Source organism: Heliconius melpomene, chromosome 6 (assembly GCF_056956725.1).
Source record: "Heliconius melpomene rosina isolate 202511_hmr_F chromosome 6, ASM5695672v1, whole genome shotgun sequence".
Lineage (NCBI taxonomy): Eukaryota > Metazoa > Arthropoda > Insecta > Lepidoptera > Nymphalidae > Heliconius > Heliconius melpomene.
This window is the reverse complement of record NC_140394.1, coordinates 7,207,295-7,224,638: the sequence shown is the minus strand read 5'-3', so window position 1 is coordinate 7,224,638 and position 17,344 is coordinate 7,207,295. Positions and strand designations below refer to the sequence as shown.

General features: G+C 31.7%; 2 protein-coding genes across 3 annotated transcripts in view; both read right to left on the bottom strand.

Moving 5' to 3' along the window:
• Window positions 1-28: 28 nt before the first annotated feature.
• LOC146538278 (uncharacterized) lies at window positions 29-2,411 on the bottom strand. Its single transcript, XM_085186306.1, has 2 exons — window positions 2,200-2,411; window positions 29-2,107 (listed from the first exon to the last, which is right to left on the bottom strand). The coding sequence occupies exons 1-2, from the start codon at window positions 2,236-2,238 to the stop codon at window positions 1,016-1,018; spliced, it is 1,131 nt and encodes a 376-aa protein (XP_085042432.1). The 5' UTR covers window positions 2,239-2,411; the 3' UTR covers window positions 29-1,015.
• A 51-nt stretch (window positions 2,412-2,462) lies between these two features.
• The window catches only part of LOC146538277 (uncharacterized), a 31,717-nt gene continuing 16,835 nt past the window's right edge, over window positions 2,463-17,344 (bottom strand). The window contains exons 11-20 of one of the 2 annotated variants that reach the window (XM_085186300.1): window positions 16,990-17,151; window positions 15,788-15,814; window positions 14,415-14,621; window positions 13,671-13,826; window positions 13,177-13,353; window positions 12,614-12,778; window positions 12,042-12,200; window positions 6,880-7,053; window positions 6,598-6,729; window positions 2,463-6,203 (exon numbers count right to left, since the gene is read on the bottom strand). In XM_085186300.1, the coding sequence (XP_085042426.1) occupies window positions 5,959-6,203; window positions 6,598-6,729; window positions 6,880-7,053; window positions 12,042-12,200; window positions 12,614-12,778; window positions 13,177-13,353; window positions 13,671-13,826; window positions 14,415-14,621; window positions 15,788-15,814; window positions 16,990-17,151 (1,604 nt within the window). In that variant the 3' untranslated portion in view covers window positions 2,463-5,958. The remainder of the gene's footprint in view (window positions 6,204-6,597; window positions 6,730-6,879; window positions 7,054-12,041; window positions 12,201-12,613; window positions 12,779-13,176; window positions 13,354-13,670; window positions 13,827-14,414; window positions 14,622-15,787; window positions 15,815-16,989; window positions 17,152-17,344) is intronic. The other variant, XM_085186301.1, reaches the window with a different exon arrangement.

Sequence of the window (17,344 nt, the reverse complement as noted above, 5' to 3'; positions counted from 1 at the left end):
TATACATGTTTAATTTTATTTATTCATATAACAATTATAAATTTAGTTTATTTAGTTTAAAAAAAAGTTTAGTTATTTTAAAAAAATACTATAGGCACGTCATCAAGTAACAGTTTGGATGGCCTCTAAAGTGAAATAAAATCGAGAACCGAGTATTTTAACATCACGTTATCCGGGTCTGATTTGCTATCGGAAGACAACACTAGAGCGAAGAAATGAAAATATAAATTTAAATAAAATACTTCATTTCCTCGAGTGGGGATCGAACCCACAACCAGTCGCGCTTAGAGTCACGCTTGTGCCTCTGCGCGACGACTGATCTCAAATTATAATAAAATTTTAGGTGATATAAAAAAATAATAGAACATGAATAATTATTTTTATTGCATGGTTATTACTCCTAACCGTAGGCAGCATTAAGAGTTGAGTTATTGTCCGACCGAAATAAGGTTTTCAGCCGAAACTGAAACCGAAACCGACCTTCAGCTTTAGCGTCAGTTTCGGCCGAAACCGTAGTTTAATCGTTTTGCAAAAGATATAGTAAAGTATCAGTAAAGTAAACTTTTATAAGCGAAAAGAAGGGAACAGAAGAACACTTCCTTTTTTCAACGTTTCCTCAACGAACAACGTTTCCTCAAATAAACTTGCTATGTGCGGGATATAGCGAAAAAATATTGCTTTTGCATAAAGATCTGGAACATATGATGAAAAACCATAACTGGTCATCAGGTAAATTTAAAAAATAATGAAATGGCCTTTGATGCTAACAGGTGGTAAGTGGTAAAAAGGTAATATGGCATAGGTTATAAATTCCACGCAAACAAAGATGCGGGCGACCACTAGTACGAGAATCTACCTTCTATGATAAAATACAATACATGTTTTATCACAAGTAAGTGAAATAATCAAATGAATTCAAGATCGCAAGTTAATTTGTAAGTGTAAGTTAATTGATATAATTATTTTATACATTTATTATTACTCCTGTGATATTTATTATTGATTAAAAGCAATATTAACGAAAATTGAATAAATTTGGATTACTAAAAACATCAACACTAGCTTTATGATTTTTGAAAAACTTATTTAAAACTTTATCTGTATGCTCACTATCTTGTATAATTTTTTTTGCATTATCGATTAAATCCTTCTTATTAGAGTTTGCATTAGTTAATGGTGAGAATGCAGCAAGGTCAGCTGAGTCCAGATCAAATACAGACTTCGCGGCATGGGGTTCTTTTTTGTCAGATATTTTATCTCCTTCCTTATTGTGTTGCTTACTTTGTTCAGCAGCCTCTTCGGACGTCTTTGGCACGTCATTTGTCGTTTCGTTTTTATATTGTGAATCGTGTGCATTTTGTACCACTTGATCACCACGTAACTGATTATCAGTGTTTTTGTTGGAAAGTCCTTGTAGTTTCTTCTTAATATCATCTATATTATAATCACCTGCACTATTGGTATGGTTTATGGCCAAATCTAATTTGTTTACAATTTTATCCAGAACGTGGCGTATTTCTTTAATTTCAACGTCATTATTGCTAGTTTTTTGTATGTCGTGTAAAGCTTTTATTACACTCCAAAGCGAGTCTACAGAATTAGATTTATTATCGATGAAACTATTTTTTAGTTGTCTCCTTACGTTACTTGATAATTTTTCTAATTCTTTTTTTAACAAATCCCTAATTTCAACTAGGCGATGTGTGTCTTCGTGTAATACTTTAGACGGATAAGTCTTATCTATATCTAAGGGTCGCTTCAAGATATCATTTATAGATTTATTTGTATTTACTATAGAACCTCCTAATTCCATCGATATGTGCCTAGACGAAAACTCACTGGATGGAAATGTTAAGTTTCTAAATCTATCAAATGGACTTTTCTGGACATGTGAATTTTGCTGCTTGACAACCTCTCTACATCGATAATTGTAAGCGGATGTTTTATCCAGAACTCCTTTTAGAACCAGGACTTGTTCCATTGCAGATAGGGTGCACTCTATAGTATCCTTAACATCTGTCACGACATCTTTTATTAGCTTCCCAAATCCACGTTCCACATTCGATATTGCTCCACGTAACTCATCATAGAAAGATGCAGCAAACGCCTGAAACAACAAGCCGGTAACTGCTCATGATGCAATTGTTTACTATAAAAACTGAATGAATACACAAACAACAAAAAGAGTAAATAACTTACTTGTGACAGCAGAGCTAAGATTATGACAGGTGTTTTCATAATAAAACACTTCAACTTAGACAAAACTAGGCACTAAACAGACAACATTAATTGATGGATTATTCGGGGACATTAGTTCCATTATTGGCTCACACTACAGTATAAAGTGACGCGTGTTTGAATTGCACAGACTGTGTCGAACATCATCACTTGAACTAATATTGACTCTAGAATAAATGGATTCTAGAATTCGCGAGTTCGAACTCAATTAAATAAAACAAGAATTATTAATAATCAAGATTAATTTATTTCAATATACCCTATACTCTTATATCACAAAATCCTTAAGCTAATAATAAAAAGCTGCTAAAGTTATAAATTATTACTTTAACACCGTATTATACACTTTGAATGATGTATGTTACAATTAAAGTATACAATGATATGCATAATTATAATAGTAAATTATCTTTAAAATACAAAGAAATACTAAAGACCACCTTATAAAGTATCCTTTCCTTATAGAATACGACACTACCAAAATTTTTAATATGATGATAAAAATGTAAATTACAGATTAAAATATTGCATTTTTTTTATTTAAATGTGTATTGTCAATATTTTGAAAAATCCAAGCTTAACTTTCTTCTTTTAATGCACTAGGTAAGATAGAATACAGTAGAGAAAGAGTGATCACACTGTGTAAATTAGTGTCCTACATACCTACATGTATAAACATCACGTTACCATTATTAACTTTGTATGAAAATTATTCTCATTTCAAATTTAGACAATAAAATTGAGTAAAGTTAAAAGTGTAGTATAAATTAAACACTTAATGAACATACTACAGAATGTTCTAAATATTATTTATTTAATATTAATATCAAATATACGATTTATAAGGATATAAAACAAAAACCAATAAAAAAATATCAAAAAAACAAATACGTAGAGATTTTCTATTTAATCTTTGTTTTAACAACCTTGTTGTCGCACATTATATCATATTAACATTACCACAATAATGGAGAAAAATAGTTAATTTTTTACACTAGATTTTGACAACTTTTACCAAATACAGCGACAAAACATTTTGAAGAATAACAAAAACATTTTAATCATTTAAAACTAGTATTTGATGTACAAAAGTCCATACAGAGCTGCTAGTATGAAATAATCACAGGTAAATTTCTCAATGTTGGCACGCATTGAGCAACTCCTTTTCGATTTCGTATATACATATTTTTTCTAATATTATCCGTAAATATACGTTTGATATCGTAAAGTATACATACTTTCTTAAATATATTACTTTATACATGGCAATTGATCAAAATATTAATATTTAATTGATAATAATTTTTAATTTGAAATAAATAACGAATATTTATTTATATATTTACAAAAGAAAAGTGTACAATTCTTCAAAGATAACAAAATTATATTATACTGTGTTGTCTCTACATAATGAGAGCAGAATGAACATGTGACGTCGTAAACTAACTAGCATAATACATTTTGAACTAAAAGAAATATTGTTTATATTTAAAGCCATTTACAGTAAATTAATAGACTGAACTTTTATGTTATTTGATATTATTTATTAAAAAAGATAAAATCAAAATATTTAATTTTGTGAGCATCACAATACAAAACATGTACATATTATATAAAAACCCACCTCGTATTTTCGTTTTCAATAACACTTTGGACATAGGCCAGTTGATTTAAAAAAATAAAAACTGTTTAAAATCGTGTTGTTATAATTCCAAAAGTTATGTGGGACATTATGTAAATTTATTGAGACATTAAAATATAAACTTATAAACTTTCGTTATATATGACGGACAGATGTGTACTGATAGATGTGTGAGTGTAAGTTTCCTACATTTCTTTTTAAACTATGTAATCATAAAAATTACGTTTACAAATCCTTTAAATTATATCATTAAGCATCTTTCTGTCAATAAATTAATAATAATACGCACATTTCTACCAAATGTGTTAATAATATTTAAAATCTTATAGATGTCTCCAAGTTCAAATGAATTAAAAACTTATAATCATATCATAAGATTTTATAAAAATAAAAATTATTCATAATTATAAAGTAAAAAGGTCATATAAAATTTATACATTTACAACACGTTAAAACTGTTAAATTAATAAAAAAAAAAGTATTTCCTTGAAGTGGAATGTGACAGGTGCATCCACAATTTTAACATTTAAACTACAAAAGCTTGTCAAAATATAATGATATTCAAAGTACATACTAAATTATTTAAAAATTGAAATTAATAATTATAAGCATTAAAATTTTTGAAGATCATTTCTGTTTCTATTTTGATTTATTTTCTTTTTACTTTCATCCATTTGTTTCAGTTGGTATAAGAATATAAAAAATTTAAGAGATTGCTTGTGCCAAAATCCATGTAAGCAGTTTGTCGCTTACAAATTTAGACTTCCCTGATTTGAACCCAAGACCATTGCGTTCAGTCATTCTAACCGCACTTCTATAATGGAAAGGTATAACACAAAATGGTGATGAACATCGTCTTTTAAATCAATTTTAAATTAATGTATTAACAGATTCAATTATTTAACAAAATAAAAATGATATATCATTTAAAGCTTTATATCAAAAAAAAGCTCACAACATTTTCGTTCACACTTAAAAATACACAGACTTAACTTTATAAATAATATTTTATATGAAGCAATCAACATTTTATATATTTATTTATTATTGAGCATTTTAGTTGTATAGAACACATCTTTATAGCCAAATATCAAATTTAAGTGTATTTTAGTTAGTTTTTATTATAATAATATATCAATTAAAAATATTTTATAATAATTATATTTCCCGCATAGTCTAACAATATTTAAACCTCCTTTATTATTTTTTTTTTAATTGAATTTAAAAGCATATAAAATAAAAATGCCATGTTTGTCCATGCAAGTCTTCATTTGACAATAATATATATTTTTAAGTGTATATGAGAAAATAATTTGTTAAAATACTTTAAAAAAAACAACATATGTTTAAACAATTGCCTCAAGGTCGCATAAAATACATGCATACTAATAAAAGTAAATATAAAATTTATTTCTATACATTTAAAAATACTTAATTTTAAATTAATCGGTAAATATAATAATATATTTAAATATCATTATTGCTGTCCGTAAATCACAAGCTTTACAAATATCAAGTAATAAGTATTTTTAATGACACACATAAAAGGTAAAAAATTAAAATTACAAAAACAAATGAGATTTTCACTTACAAGCTATCCCTACACATTTGACTGAATTTACTATATGAATATTATACAATTAAAGATTCGAACAATCCTTAATCCTACAAAAAACAACTCGTTTCCACTAATTAGGTACCCAAAAAGGTTTTTTAAAATTCATATCAAAATATAATTAATTTTAATATTTTCACAAAAATAATGATGATACTAGTATATTCATAACCCCCGACGAAAACAGAGGGTTATTATATGTTTGACGTGTCTGTGCATGTGTATGTGTGTAACTGTATGTCTGTCTGTGGCATCGTAGCTCCCAAACGAATATACCGATTTCACTTTAGGTTTTTCTTTTGAAAGGTGAGCGCAATCTTAGCCATGATTCAAGAAAAAGAGAGAGAATAAGTTTAATCGTTTTAAGATTATCACCTCTTTTATTTTTTACAGCTTTTTGTGTCGGGGGTTTATAATTAGAAATTATGTATGTGACCATATAACTTGCTTAAGAAATATTTCATTAAGAGCTAGTAGTAGAGTTATTTTCTTCAGGTGGGTTTTCTCTTTTGGGTGGCGCAGGCGGAGTGAGGGGCGCGGTGGGAGGTCCGTGCAGTTTAGGTAAAGGGGGGATAGGGGGCGTAGAAGTACTCAAGTCGTTCTCCTGAGACCCCGCAGGTACACCGTTATTCATATTATTCATCCTTTGGTAGTGTGGCTTCCAAGTGTTGGATGGAGGTGTGTAATTCAGGTGATCATATTCCATTTCTAAAAGCAAAAAAATATATATATTATGTTCTAAAATTGTATATACAATATTGCTGTGTAGAAGTTTGGTTCCTTTTTTTCTATTGAAAGGTCGGTTTTTTATATTCTTACAATTGAACCTAAAATTTTCGAGTTGCTAAAAGTATAATAGACATCATTATAAATAGTAAAGCCTTTAACGTGTCAAATACGTGTTGCCATCGCATCGTGTATGCACCTTTGTACAAGTGCGTCTTGTCAAACATAACACGGTAGTGTGTGTTTATTTTATTAATTTAACGCATTCTGCAATTGTCAATATAAACTCTAACTGTACCAAATTCCATGGCCGTCTCATATTTTCAAAGTGTTATTCCACAGTTAGAACTTGCTTCACTTATATGCGATAACATACCATATCCTTCTTTGTGTTTAATTTCATCATAGACGTGATCCAGCTTGTTGTCTTCATCAATACAATGGTATAAGTTAGGGTTGGTGAGATCCGCATCTTTATTTTTGAGAGACGACAGAGGATCATAGGCACCTTAAAAGTAAATAAATTAGCTCATTAGAAGTAAAATAAAGATGATTTTACATGTATGTTAGATAATTTACAATATTCTCAAAATAATCTTCAACAGTGCCCTCAACACAAATATTAAAATATACTAATATTTACGACAGAACAACTTACTTCCATTAGAACTGGAGGCAGTCATCCTCAATTTCTCCATAGCTGTGTTGCTAAGTTTACTTCCCGATCCCAAGTTATTAAATATTTGTGTAGCGTTGTTCAACAACGTGGTAGAGTCGTCACCTCGCGTGACACCTTGGAATGAGTACACTGGATTGTCGAAGTGTTGTTGGTCTGTTTAGATTATACAAAATATATTATTTTCACTTCTAAGGGAGCTAAGGGGAAGACTATAAAAACATTTATTTCAAATTTTACGAATTTTGGAATTGCGAGTTAAGGATTGTCTTAGTCTTTTTAATAATAACATAAAATAATTGTTATACCACCGATTCATAACACCGTTTGGTGCAGTAGCAAGGACGTGTGACTGTAAGCGCGACGTTTGTGGATTAAAAAAGATTAAAATTAAAACAAAAAAGTAATAACTCTATTTTTTCAATTTTAAGTTTTATTTTTGAACTTCTTATTTATTTATTTTATTTTATTTATTTATAACAAAGTACATTAAAATTAATTATTCTTCGCGGTCTTAAGCCCAATTTGGCTTGTGTGACCACTGCACATTCCTAAGTACATTAAGTTATAGAAAACATAAAAACTATACAAAGATACAAATATTTTTAACAAACACAAACATAAACAAAATTACTAACAAAACAAAAAATAAAAATGTGATTGTGAGGTAGGTTGAAAAAAGATGCGTATTTGTTACTACGCGTACGTTTTAAATATCGTGCTACAGTGTGTTACTTTTATTATAAGAAAAAATATATATTATCATTTATTTATTTTTTTGTTTCATTTCTTAAATATTTATTTTATATTGTTTTACTTTAATGATTTGATAAGAAAAAATCTTTTATTTTGTATTTTATATTATGTGTAGTAATTTTATCTTTGAGGGTTTTCGGTATTTCATTAATCAGTCTTGGGATTATATAGTTTGTTGTCCTTTTACCATAAAAATTGTTTGCTCCAGTTGTTTCTATTGTATTATTTGAAATCGATCTCGTTAATATTTTGTGTTCTTTGAAATTTCTGTAGTAATAAAAGAAATTTTCTTTAAGTAAAATATGTTTCACTTTATCTTGTACTGGTAATACTTTGCAATACTCGAAAAGTTTATGTTCATTGTGATAGAATTTTTGTCTTACTGACGATGGTGCAATCATTTTAAGTGTTTTTAATTGAATATTATAAATTTTGTTGAGATGAGTTCTGAATGTTCGACCGTAGCTACTAAGCCCATATGAAATTATACTATCCATTAAAGCTGAATATAATTGTAATTTATTTTTGAAGTGAAGTTTGTTTTGCACTAAATAAAGTTTTGCTGTAATAAGCCGTAGTTTATTGCATATATATTCGATGTGTTTATCCCAATTAAATCTGTTGTCTATAATAAGCCCTAGATATAAATGCTCTTTAACTTGATCAATGGCCTTGCAGTTACAGGTCATACTATTACGATGCATACAATCGTGGTCGTGAGATATAATTTCGTACTCGCCCAAAAATCTGTTGTGACTTGAGCATATATGCAGCAGTTTTGTTTTTTGTGGGTTTATTACTAGACCTATGTCATGTGACCATTTACAGATCATATTAAAGTCGCATTGAAGATTTTCCACAGCTGTCCTAATGTCTGTGTCTGCTGCCACGAGGCAAGTGTCATCCGCATATTGGAACAGTTGACAATTACCTATTACATGCTGCAAGTCATTTACATATGCCAGATAGTGAAGGGGGCCTAATACCGAACCTTGAGCTGTGCCATCAGTAACATCAACTTTTTCGCTGTATTCGGTACCTATTTTAACCACGTATGCTCGATTTGCTAAGTAGTTTTCACACCATCTCAGCAAGGGTCCTCTAATGCCTGTATTTTCTAATTTTTCTATCAAAATATTATGTTGCAGGATGTCGAAGGCTTTACTATAGTCTATGAATACCATTAGAACGTGTTTTTTCTTATCTAAGCTTGCATTAACGTAGTCGGTTAGGTCGGATAGTAGTTGTGTCGTACTCTTATTGGATTGGAAGCCGAATTGTTGACAAGCTAGTATATTATTACTTTTATAGAATTCGTGTATTTGATTAGATATAAATTTTTCAATTATTTTATCTATTACGGGCAAAATTGTAATAGGGCGATAATTATTATAATTTTGTTTACATCCTTTTTTGAAAATTGGCCTAACAATTCCAATTTTTAGTTCGTTAGGGTAAGAGCCCGAATGAACACTTGTGTTGAGTAACTTACATATGACTTGTGTGATTTTTGTACAGATACACTTAATATCGAGGGGTCTTATATTATCAACGCCGGCAAATTTTTGTGTTTTAATATTATTTATAATTTTACATATATCTTTTTTTTCCGCTTTCTTAAATCTCATCGACATATTTGTAGCGTGTCTGTATAAATTCTTGTCTAATAGTGGAGTATTGCATTTCAAGATTACATTCTTAATATTATTATTGAACTCATAAGCAAAATTATCGGCAATTGTTTTAGTAGCATCACTATCAAAGGCCTTTAAAATTACACTGTCTAGTGATTCTTTAATTCTACCTGTTATTCTATCAAGTATTTCCCAAATTTTTCGTTGATTGTGTTTATGTAATCTGATTTCATTTTGAATACTTTTGTCTTTTTGCTGATGTATAATTTTATTACATTTGTTTCTTATTTTAGTATACTCAAGTTTTAATATCCTATTGTTAATATCATTTTTCCATTCCTTGAATTTACTATCTTTTTCCTTACATACTTTTACAACCTTAAAGTTTACCCAATTTTGTTTATTCCGTTTAGAATTTTTTATTTTTACTTTATATTCTCCCGCTTCATAACATTGTAATATTTTTAATTTTAATTCTTTATAAATTGTATTCGGACAATCCGTATTGCATATGCTCTCCCATTTAACGTTTTTTAATTCATTTTGTATAATGTTATTATCAAATTTTATTTTATATTGAGAAACAGCCTGTATATTGCTTGGTTCTAAACAGGTTATGATCGTAAGTCTATGATCTGCCAGTACAGTTGCGACCGCCGCGCTGACCGCGTCTTGTGTGTGCGATCTCAGAAAGATGTGATCTATGCAAGTTCTGGACGTGTAGTCTTTTGTAGCTTCTATTCTAGTATAATCGGAGATCGCACACTCAAGACCATTCTCACTCATTAAATTAAGATATTGCGTACGGATGTTATTGTATGAGCGAAGATTTATATTCATGTCACCCAAAACAAGTAGATCCTTATCTGGTATAGCAATTAATATACTACCTAGTTCACGGATAAAGTGTAACGCACTATACGATGGAGGCCTGTACACAGCGCACAGGTACATAATTCGCTTTGAGGGTGTCGTTAGTTGCCCAGTGATACATTCGAAATATTTAGTAACGCGATTGTTTAATTTAAATTTATGCTTTTTTGAAATATATATAATAATACCACCTCCTTTGCGACCACTACGTAGCTGTGTATACATAGTGTAGCCATCCAAATAAAATAGTGTACTGAGGTTTTCCGTTATACCTACCTCACTTAATATTAAAACATCTATATTTCTTTTCGCCTTGGCGACAATTAATTCTATATAGACAAAATTTTTAATAAGCGACCTTATATTAATGTGGACACAAGTTACAGTTATATTTAGAGACATGTTTAAAATATTCGTTAATATCTACACAGTCATATATCTCTGTAATGTTATTCAATGTTATACTAGAAGCCATTTTAATAACAACACTATATATATTGGCATATCGAATAAAGGTCACTTGCTTACTTCACTAGTTCCTTCAGGTCTTCATCACTTCTAATAGTAAAAATCTTACTCTTTTCGGATTTTCTTACCAGTATTTTCCCTTCCTTGCACCATACAAATTTAAATTTATCTTTACATATTTGTTTAGCGTTCCATAAAAGCGTTCTGTTATAGTAAGTTAATTCTTCTCTTATGTAAATATGTCCATGCATTTCTTTGTTGCCTGTCGTGGTTAGTATATTGTCAACGTAAATTTGAGTCGTTTTTGCTTCTTTAATCCAATTATTTCTTTTAATTTCATCATACATTTCGAATTTTAATTTTCCTAATCTCCCAGGTGGCGTCGGTACCCGCTTGATTTTTTTTATATCTGCCACGTTTTTGTGTAATTTTTTCGCTATAGCGTTTGATATTTCTTCCAAATTTTCGTTCTCTAGATAAGGTATTCCCATTATTTCGATATTTTTATTTAATTCTTTTTGCTCGTACTCATTTAAACGTTGTTCTAAGGCACAAATTTTATTGTCGGTAGATTTGTATTTTTGTTTTTTGTATTTGTTTTTATTTTCTAAATCAATGGTTTTCTTTTCTAGTTGTTTTACTTTGTCCTTGAAAGCTTCCATGCACTCGAGAAATTCGTCTACTTTCTCGCTGCAATATTGGAGAGCAGTGTTTGTTTCCCTTAGTTCCTTTTTAATTATTTTGTTTATTTCAGTTGTTAGATCGTTAAGTAGTTTTTTCATGTCGAATGGATAGTAGCTTTGCTGTTGTACTTCTTCGTCGTCCTCTACTTCTTCTTGTGGTGTAATGAACGAGCCTCTTCGAGGTGATTTTTGTGAGCAGTCACGGCACGTCCACTCCAAATTTTCAGCTGATCTCAGAGAATTTAGTTGTTTCGCTGTTAGTCCTGAGCATATCGCTGTAGCATGCACTATAACACTACACTTATTACATTCAAGTCCCGGATTCTTTTTCGCTATCAATTTAGAGCAATGCGTACACTTTGCCATAATTATCCTTTTTTGTCTTCTACCGTTTGAGTTTGAACGTCTAACCGTTACGAATGACAGATGAGGAATGAATTATTTTGCTTATTTTGCTTAATATCCCGAAACAACTGTATATCACTTGTAGTATCATCAAATTATACAGTTGGCTCTTGCAATAAATATTGAAAAGAGATTCGGAAGTATCCAATTTTTATCGTAAATTAGACCTATACAAATCGACGTGTTTCTTCTCAAGAATACAAATATGTCATGGTTGTGAAAGTAATCGAAAATTTACAAAAGAATATATAATTAAATCTGCAATAAGCTTCAGGGCGGCCACGACTCGTCGAACTTAATGTATAGACAATATATTATATTATACCAGGTTGCGAGGCAGGATCGGCGGTGTAATGCACGTGCGCTATCTCCCGCTTGAGACTGCGCACGCGCTTCCTGTAGTACAAGAGGAGTAGCGCCGCCACCGTCGCGCACACTATCACCAGCACTACCATAGCCGCTGTTAGACCTGCATTGCCGTTACCTAGCGCGTACAAAATAAATTTAAACAATGAGATTATTTTACATTTTGTTAAGTTATGTATAAAATATTTGATAAATTGCATTTATTGAGTGGCGGAACTCAACCCCACACTTTGCCTCGATACCTTAGCGAAGAAATAGAAATATTTCTATTATTGTGGAATGGGAATCGAACCCACAAACGGTCGCCTTAGATTGAATTGATAAAATCATTCTTAATATTAATATCTAAGCGGCGGTTTTTTTTTAATTTCCCCACAGTGATGCCAACTTAACAATAATCTGTAAGATCAGTTAGTGAGTTGTAGCTCGATAAAATTGTATGATTTAGTAGTCAGAACGCTTGGGAGCCACTGCCGCTGCGTCACAGCGGTCTCGTTACGAAAAACCGTAAAAAGAAATAAAACAATGTACCCCCAGCTTCAACCACGATTGCGTCACTGGCGTGTATGTCGCAGTGGTCACCGATGAACCCGCGGTGGCACACACAGCCGTGTATGGGGTCGCACGCCCAGTTGCCCTGAGAGGGGCAGTTGCACGCCTCCATGCAGTGGTCGCCGTAGTAGCCCTCGGGGCAGACTGTGGAATTAAAAATATTAGATTATTTCCTCCTTACCCGACAGCGCGAGGTATAGAAATGGAATGTGTTTATTATTAACTACATATGTTTGTATGTGTTTAGAGTGGCCATATTGTCAAAATAAAAAATATATGTCGATGAATTACTATCATGTCGTTGAATGAGTATTTAAAAATGATTGTTAGGTTCCTTTCATTATCTTAAGTAGCAGTTGAGGATCTATTCATGAGGCGTTGTATGTTTTGTGGCGGATAACGCGCGTCAACGCCGCGGTTTGCCTCGTTACCACAGCGAAGAAATTAAAATCAAACAACAACATCAAACTCACAAACGGCGCTTTTACAGTCAAATGTTGTGCTGCTTAATTTTTTCATACTAAATAAAAATGCATACTAACACTGCGTACAATAGCTGCCGTCGAACCCTGGAGGGCAGCGGCAGTAGCCGTCGTTGGGGCGGCATTGCGCGCCGCGAGCGCAGCGACAAGGCTGCGAGCACGCCGCGCCCCACCAGCCCGCCGGGCACGCCTCGCCACACTGCGCGCCGCGCCAGCCCGGCAGGCACTGGCACGAGCCTGGAGGCACATACTTTTATAAACACTACCCCACATGTATCATATGCAGAGGGAACCAAGTGTTGAGACTCGACATATTGCGAAAACTTATCACCGCGTTCTGATTTGAGCAGGGGAATAAAAATAATTAATCAAAGAATCTAACTTATAACCTCCATATTTACAGCTAAACGAACCATAACGCATAGCGCAACTACAAACAGTATTAAATATGTATTATAAAAAACCAAACTATAATTTTAACCACATATTTTAGAAGTGATTTAACCACATATTTTAGAAGTGATTCTTTTTTTCATTATTACACATTTATTTACCAGTTACATGATGACAGTCGGCGCCATTTTTACAATTACATTTCTGTTCACATCCCTCCCCGTAAGTGCCGAGCGGGCACGGGTACTCGCACCGAACGCCAGTGTAACCGCTGGGGCATGTGTACTTGCCCGTCACAGGATCACATGTGGCGTTGCCTGAAAAAATGGAAATTCAATTCTACTATTAGTAATATTCAAAATGTGAAATTTGTGGTTTAAATGAAAATTTACAATTTATATAAAAGAAAACGTATAATTTGGTTATAATATAATATTAAATTTATGCGGGCGAAGCCGTGTTTGAGTATTGACTCACTTACTCTATTGAGAGTAGTTTATAAATTCTGTTATTCTAGCCAAATGTTTAAATCCATTCTTTCCTAATCTCTGTTTATAAACAAAGTTTTTTATGACTGTTCTGCACATTAATAGAACTTTAACAGCTGAAATATGTACTTTGATAATAATTACAGGAAAATGTATTCTGAATTATTACTTACAACAGACAAGAAGAGAACCGTCACTTGACAATAGGTACGTATCATAATATATATTCTTAGAATTGACATTGAAACTCGTCGACATGACACGTGGGCACGACTCGAAGTTTGTGAGACAAGCAACAACACAACCGAAAGTCAACCCCGCACAAGAACATGTACAGTCGTATGCATAATATTGAATATATTAAGTTGGACATCTGTTTGTGTTACCGGCGCGCTCAAGTGTACTTCAGTGTAATACCTAGCGGGTGCTGCGGACACGCCTGCTTGCATGCAACGCCGTAGGTGCCGGGCTCGCACGGCTCGTCACATCGCGCGCCTCGCCAGCCCGCCGCGCACACGCAGCGCCCGCTGCCCGCGTCGCACGACGAGTTGTTGGCGCACGGGCACCTCTCCGAGCACTGCGACCCGAAGTATCCTTCCGAACATTGGCTTTCACAGCGAACGCCTACAAATACATATTTATATTATACATTTTTTAAAGTAAATAATCAAGTCAAAAAAATATTGTAATAATGAATGAATATACTATGAAAATATATAAAATATATGTGGATCATACATGCAAATTACAGGCAATTCTAACAACAAGAATTTGATCGAAATATCGTGTTAAGATTTTCTTACAATTGAGTGACTGATTAATAATCAATTAATTAATATCTTATAAAAATATTTAAAAACGTGTCATAAAAAAATAAATACTACTAAATACATCAAATGTTTACTGTTCAATGCATCTCGTTCTCATTTTTCATTGGAATTATTTTGGCAAGTGAAAGGCGTTTTTTGTTGAATGCAAATTACTTGTATTTTTATGTTATAATTAATGCAATATCATAAAGTCATCATTTTAAATATATAGAAAAAAAAATTTAATAGAAAAAACTTTATTGCACACAAAAATACATATAACAGAAAAAGAAACAATATATTTTTATAAAATGCATGCAAAGGCGGCCTTATTGCTTCAAGCAATCTCTTCCAGGCAACCCTTGTAAAATAAAGGACTAAAAAATAAAGAAATGGGAATAACGTTATAGTGCACAATTAGATTAAATAAAATACAGTAATAAAATAATATATCTATATGAGCTTAATTTATTTTAAGTTACATACATGTAAAATAAAATAAAAACAGGAAAAAGATAACATCTATTAATATGTTTAATATTTTCTAGTAATGCCTCCATTTTGTTTTCAATCCAAAGTCCATGAATCAAATTTTCCTTGCATTATATCTTCTGTATTGCCTACGATGAGCAATACTTGTCCTTTATAAACATTCCATTTATTCACGATTTCTTGTAAAGATGATATAAAATGTGTTATATTCATATTACTAGTTTCCCAATAAAAACAACTATAAGGCTCATTTGGTAAGGGTTTATCTGATATATCGTGCATATTTAATACGCTATTTTGAATATTTATTACTTTATTTATATCCTCTTCCCGTTTCAGAATGTACACCGGATTTTGGTGTCCATTAGGTAAATCATTAACAATTATTTTATAGGAAGCCATATTTCCATTGTCACATGTAGTATCGTACAGGGACGTATTCCTTAAAACATCTGTTATACAAAAAACAAGTATAAAAAAGGCATTCACCATACAAACCCAGTTTCCTCGTGAGACCTGTATGTAAATGTATGATATTTAGCAGAATATTCTTATTATTCTAAGATATAGAAATAAAACTACTATTGACTAGACTAGCTATTTTACATAAAATGAGTCAAAAATAAAATGTTTATATCTATAAAATGTAAGATGAAATTTTGTCGGGAAAAATATTATTAAAAAAATATACTCGAATTGATAACCTCCTTTTCTTACAGAACTCGGTTAAAAAAGACTACATTTTAAACAATGCCTAGCAAGAATATTACGGGAAAACACATTTATCTTGTTGTGACTGTATTGTTAATGTATTATAATGATGAATAAAGTTTAATATTATAGTTTTTTCAAACACAAGCCACTGAAACCACAAATAAATGAATCCTGTGCAAACAATAAAAGCTTATCGTAATTGATGTGTCCTGTATTTTCCCGCACCATAAATAAATATGTACGTAGCGTCAGTCTATACAAAAAACAAATTATTGTACACATTTACAATCCAAGTAATTATAAATATTCAAATTATATAATAAGAACATCTTTTTTGCAAATTATAAAATGAAGTAGCGGAACAGTATCCGTTACATTATTTTTTACCCAACATCAGACAAGAAAATTTTTTCCGGTCTATTAAAAAGTATCGCGCAAACGCTAACCTTGTATAAAAATCAATATTACTTACATTTATATATTTTTATCATTTCCTATTTTTACAATACAGTTGCAAAGTTTAAATTTAAATATTTGAATATTAATTCATAATTATAAATACGGCTATTACTAAAATAAATCTCATTGATAATATTAATTTTTTATACATTTTATGTTCAACAAAAGTGTTGTTTACTGACTATGTGAGTATAAGATTTCTGTCATGTATAAGTAGTCGGTGAAAAGTCAATTGTTGACTTTTGGATACTTTTCTGTCAGAATCATATCTTATATTGAAATATTCTATTAGTCCCCAAAGCAAAAAAAGGAATAAGTTTGACGTGCTGTGTATGTGTGTATCTGTATGTCACCCTGTTACATCGTACCTCCAAAACGGATGATTCGATATGCTTAGCCATGATTCACGAAAATATGTTTAGCCGTTTGAAATTCATCAGCTCTTTTTCACTTGATGGAAGTATATACATAAAAGAGGTTTTTGTGTCGGGGTTTATAAATATATAATCAAACATTACCTCGCCAGGTAGTCTCGCAGACGCATGCGCCGGTGACGTGGTGGCAGCCGACGGCGTTGTCGGAGCAGTCGCACGGCAGCGAGCAGTTCTGGCCGTAGAAGCCCGTGCGACACCGCCGCTCGCAGCGCCGGCCTTCGAACCCGGGACCGCAGAGACACTCGCCTGGTTGAATGACCAAAAATTACTATCTCTCGAAAGAGAGAGAGAGAGATCTCCCTCCCTCTTATATGTTTTAAATGAAACTGAAATATATTAATAAAACCATATTTGTTATGCGATATATTTCTTATTTGAACCTCATAACTTTTGCGGAATGCAAGCGAAAATAGGAAATTATAAAATCAAAATTGTGCCT

Excerpts from the sequence above, each read along its gene's own strand:
- LOC146538278 (XM_085186306.1), bottom strand. The coding sequence starts at position 2,238 with ATGAAAACACCTGTCATAATCTTAGCTCTGCTGTCACAA. Across the intron at positions 2,108-2,199 it reads TCTTAGCTCTGCTGTCACAA|GCGTTTGCTGCATCTTTCTA; the intron begins GTAAGTTATTTA and ends TTGTTGTTTCAG.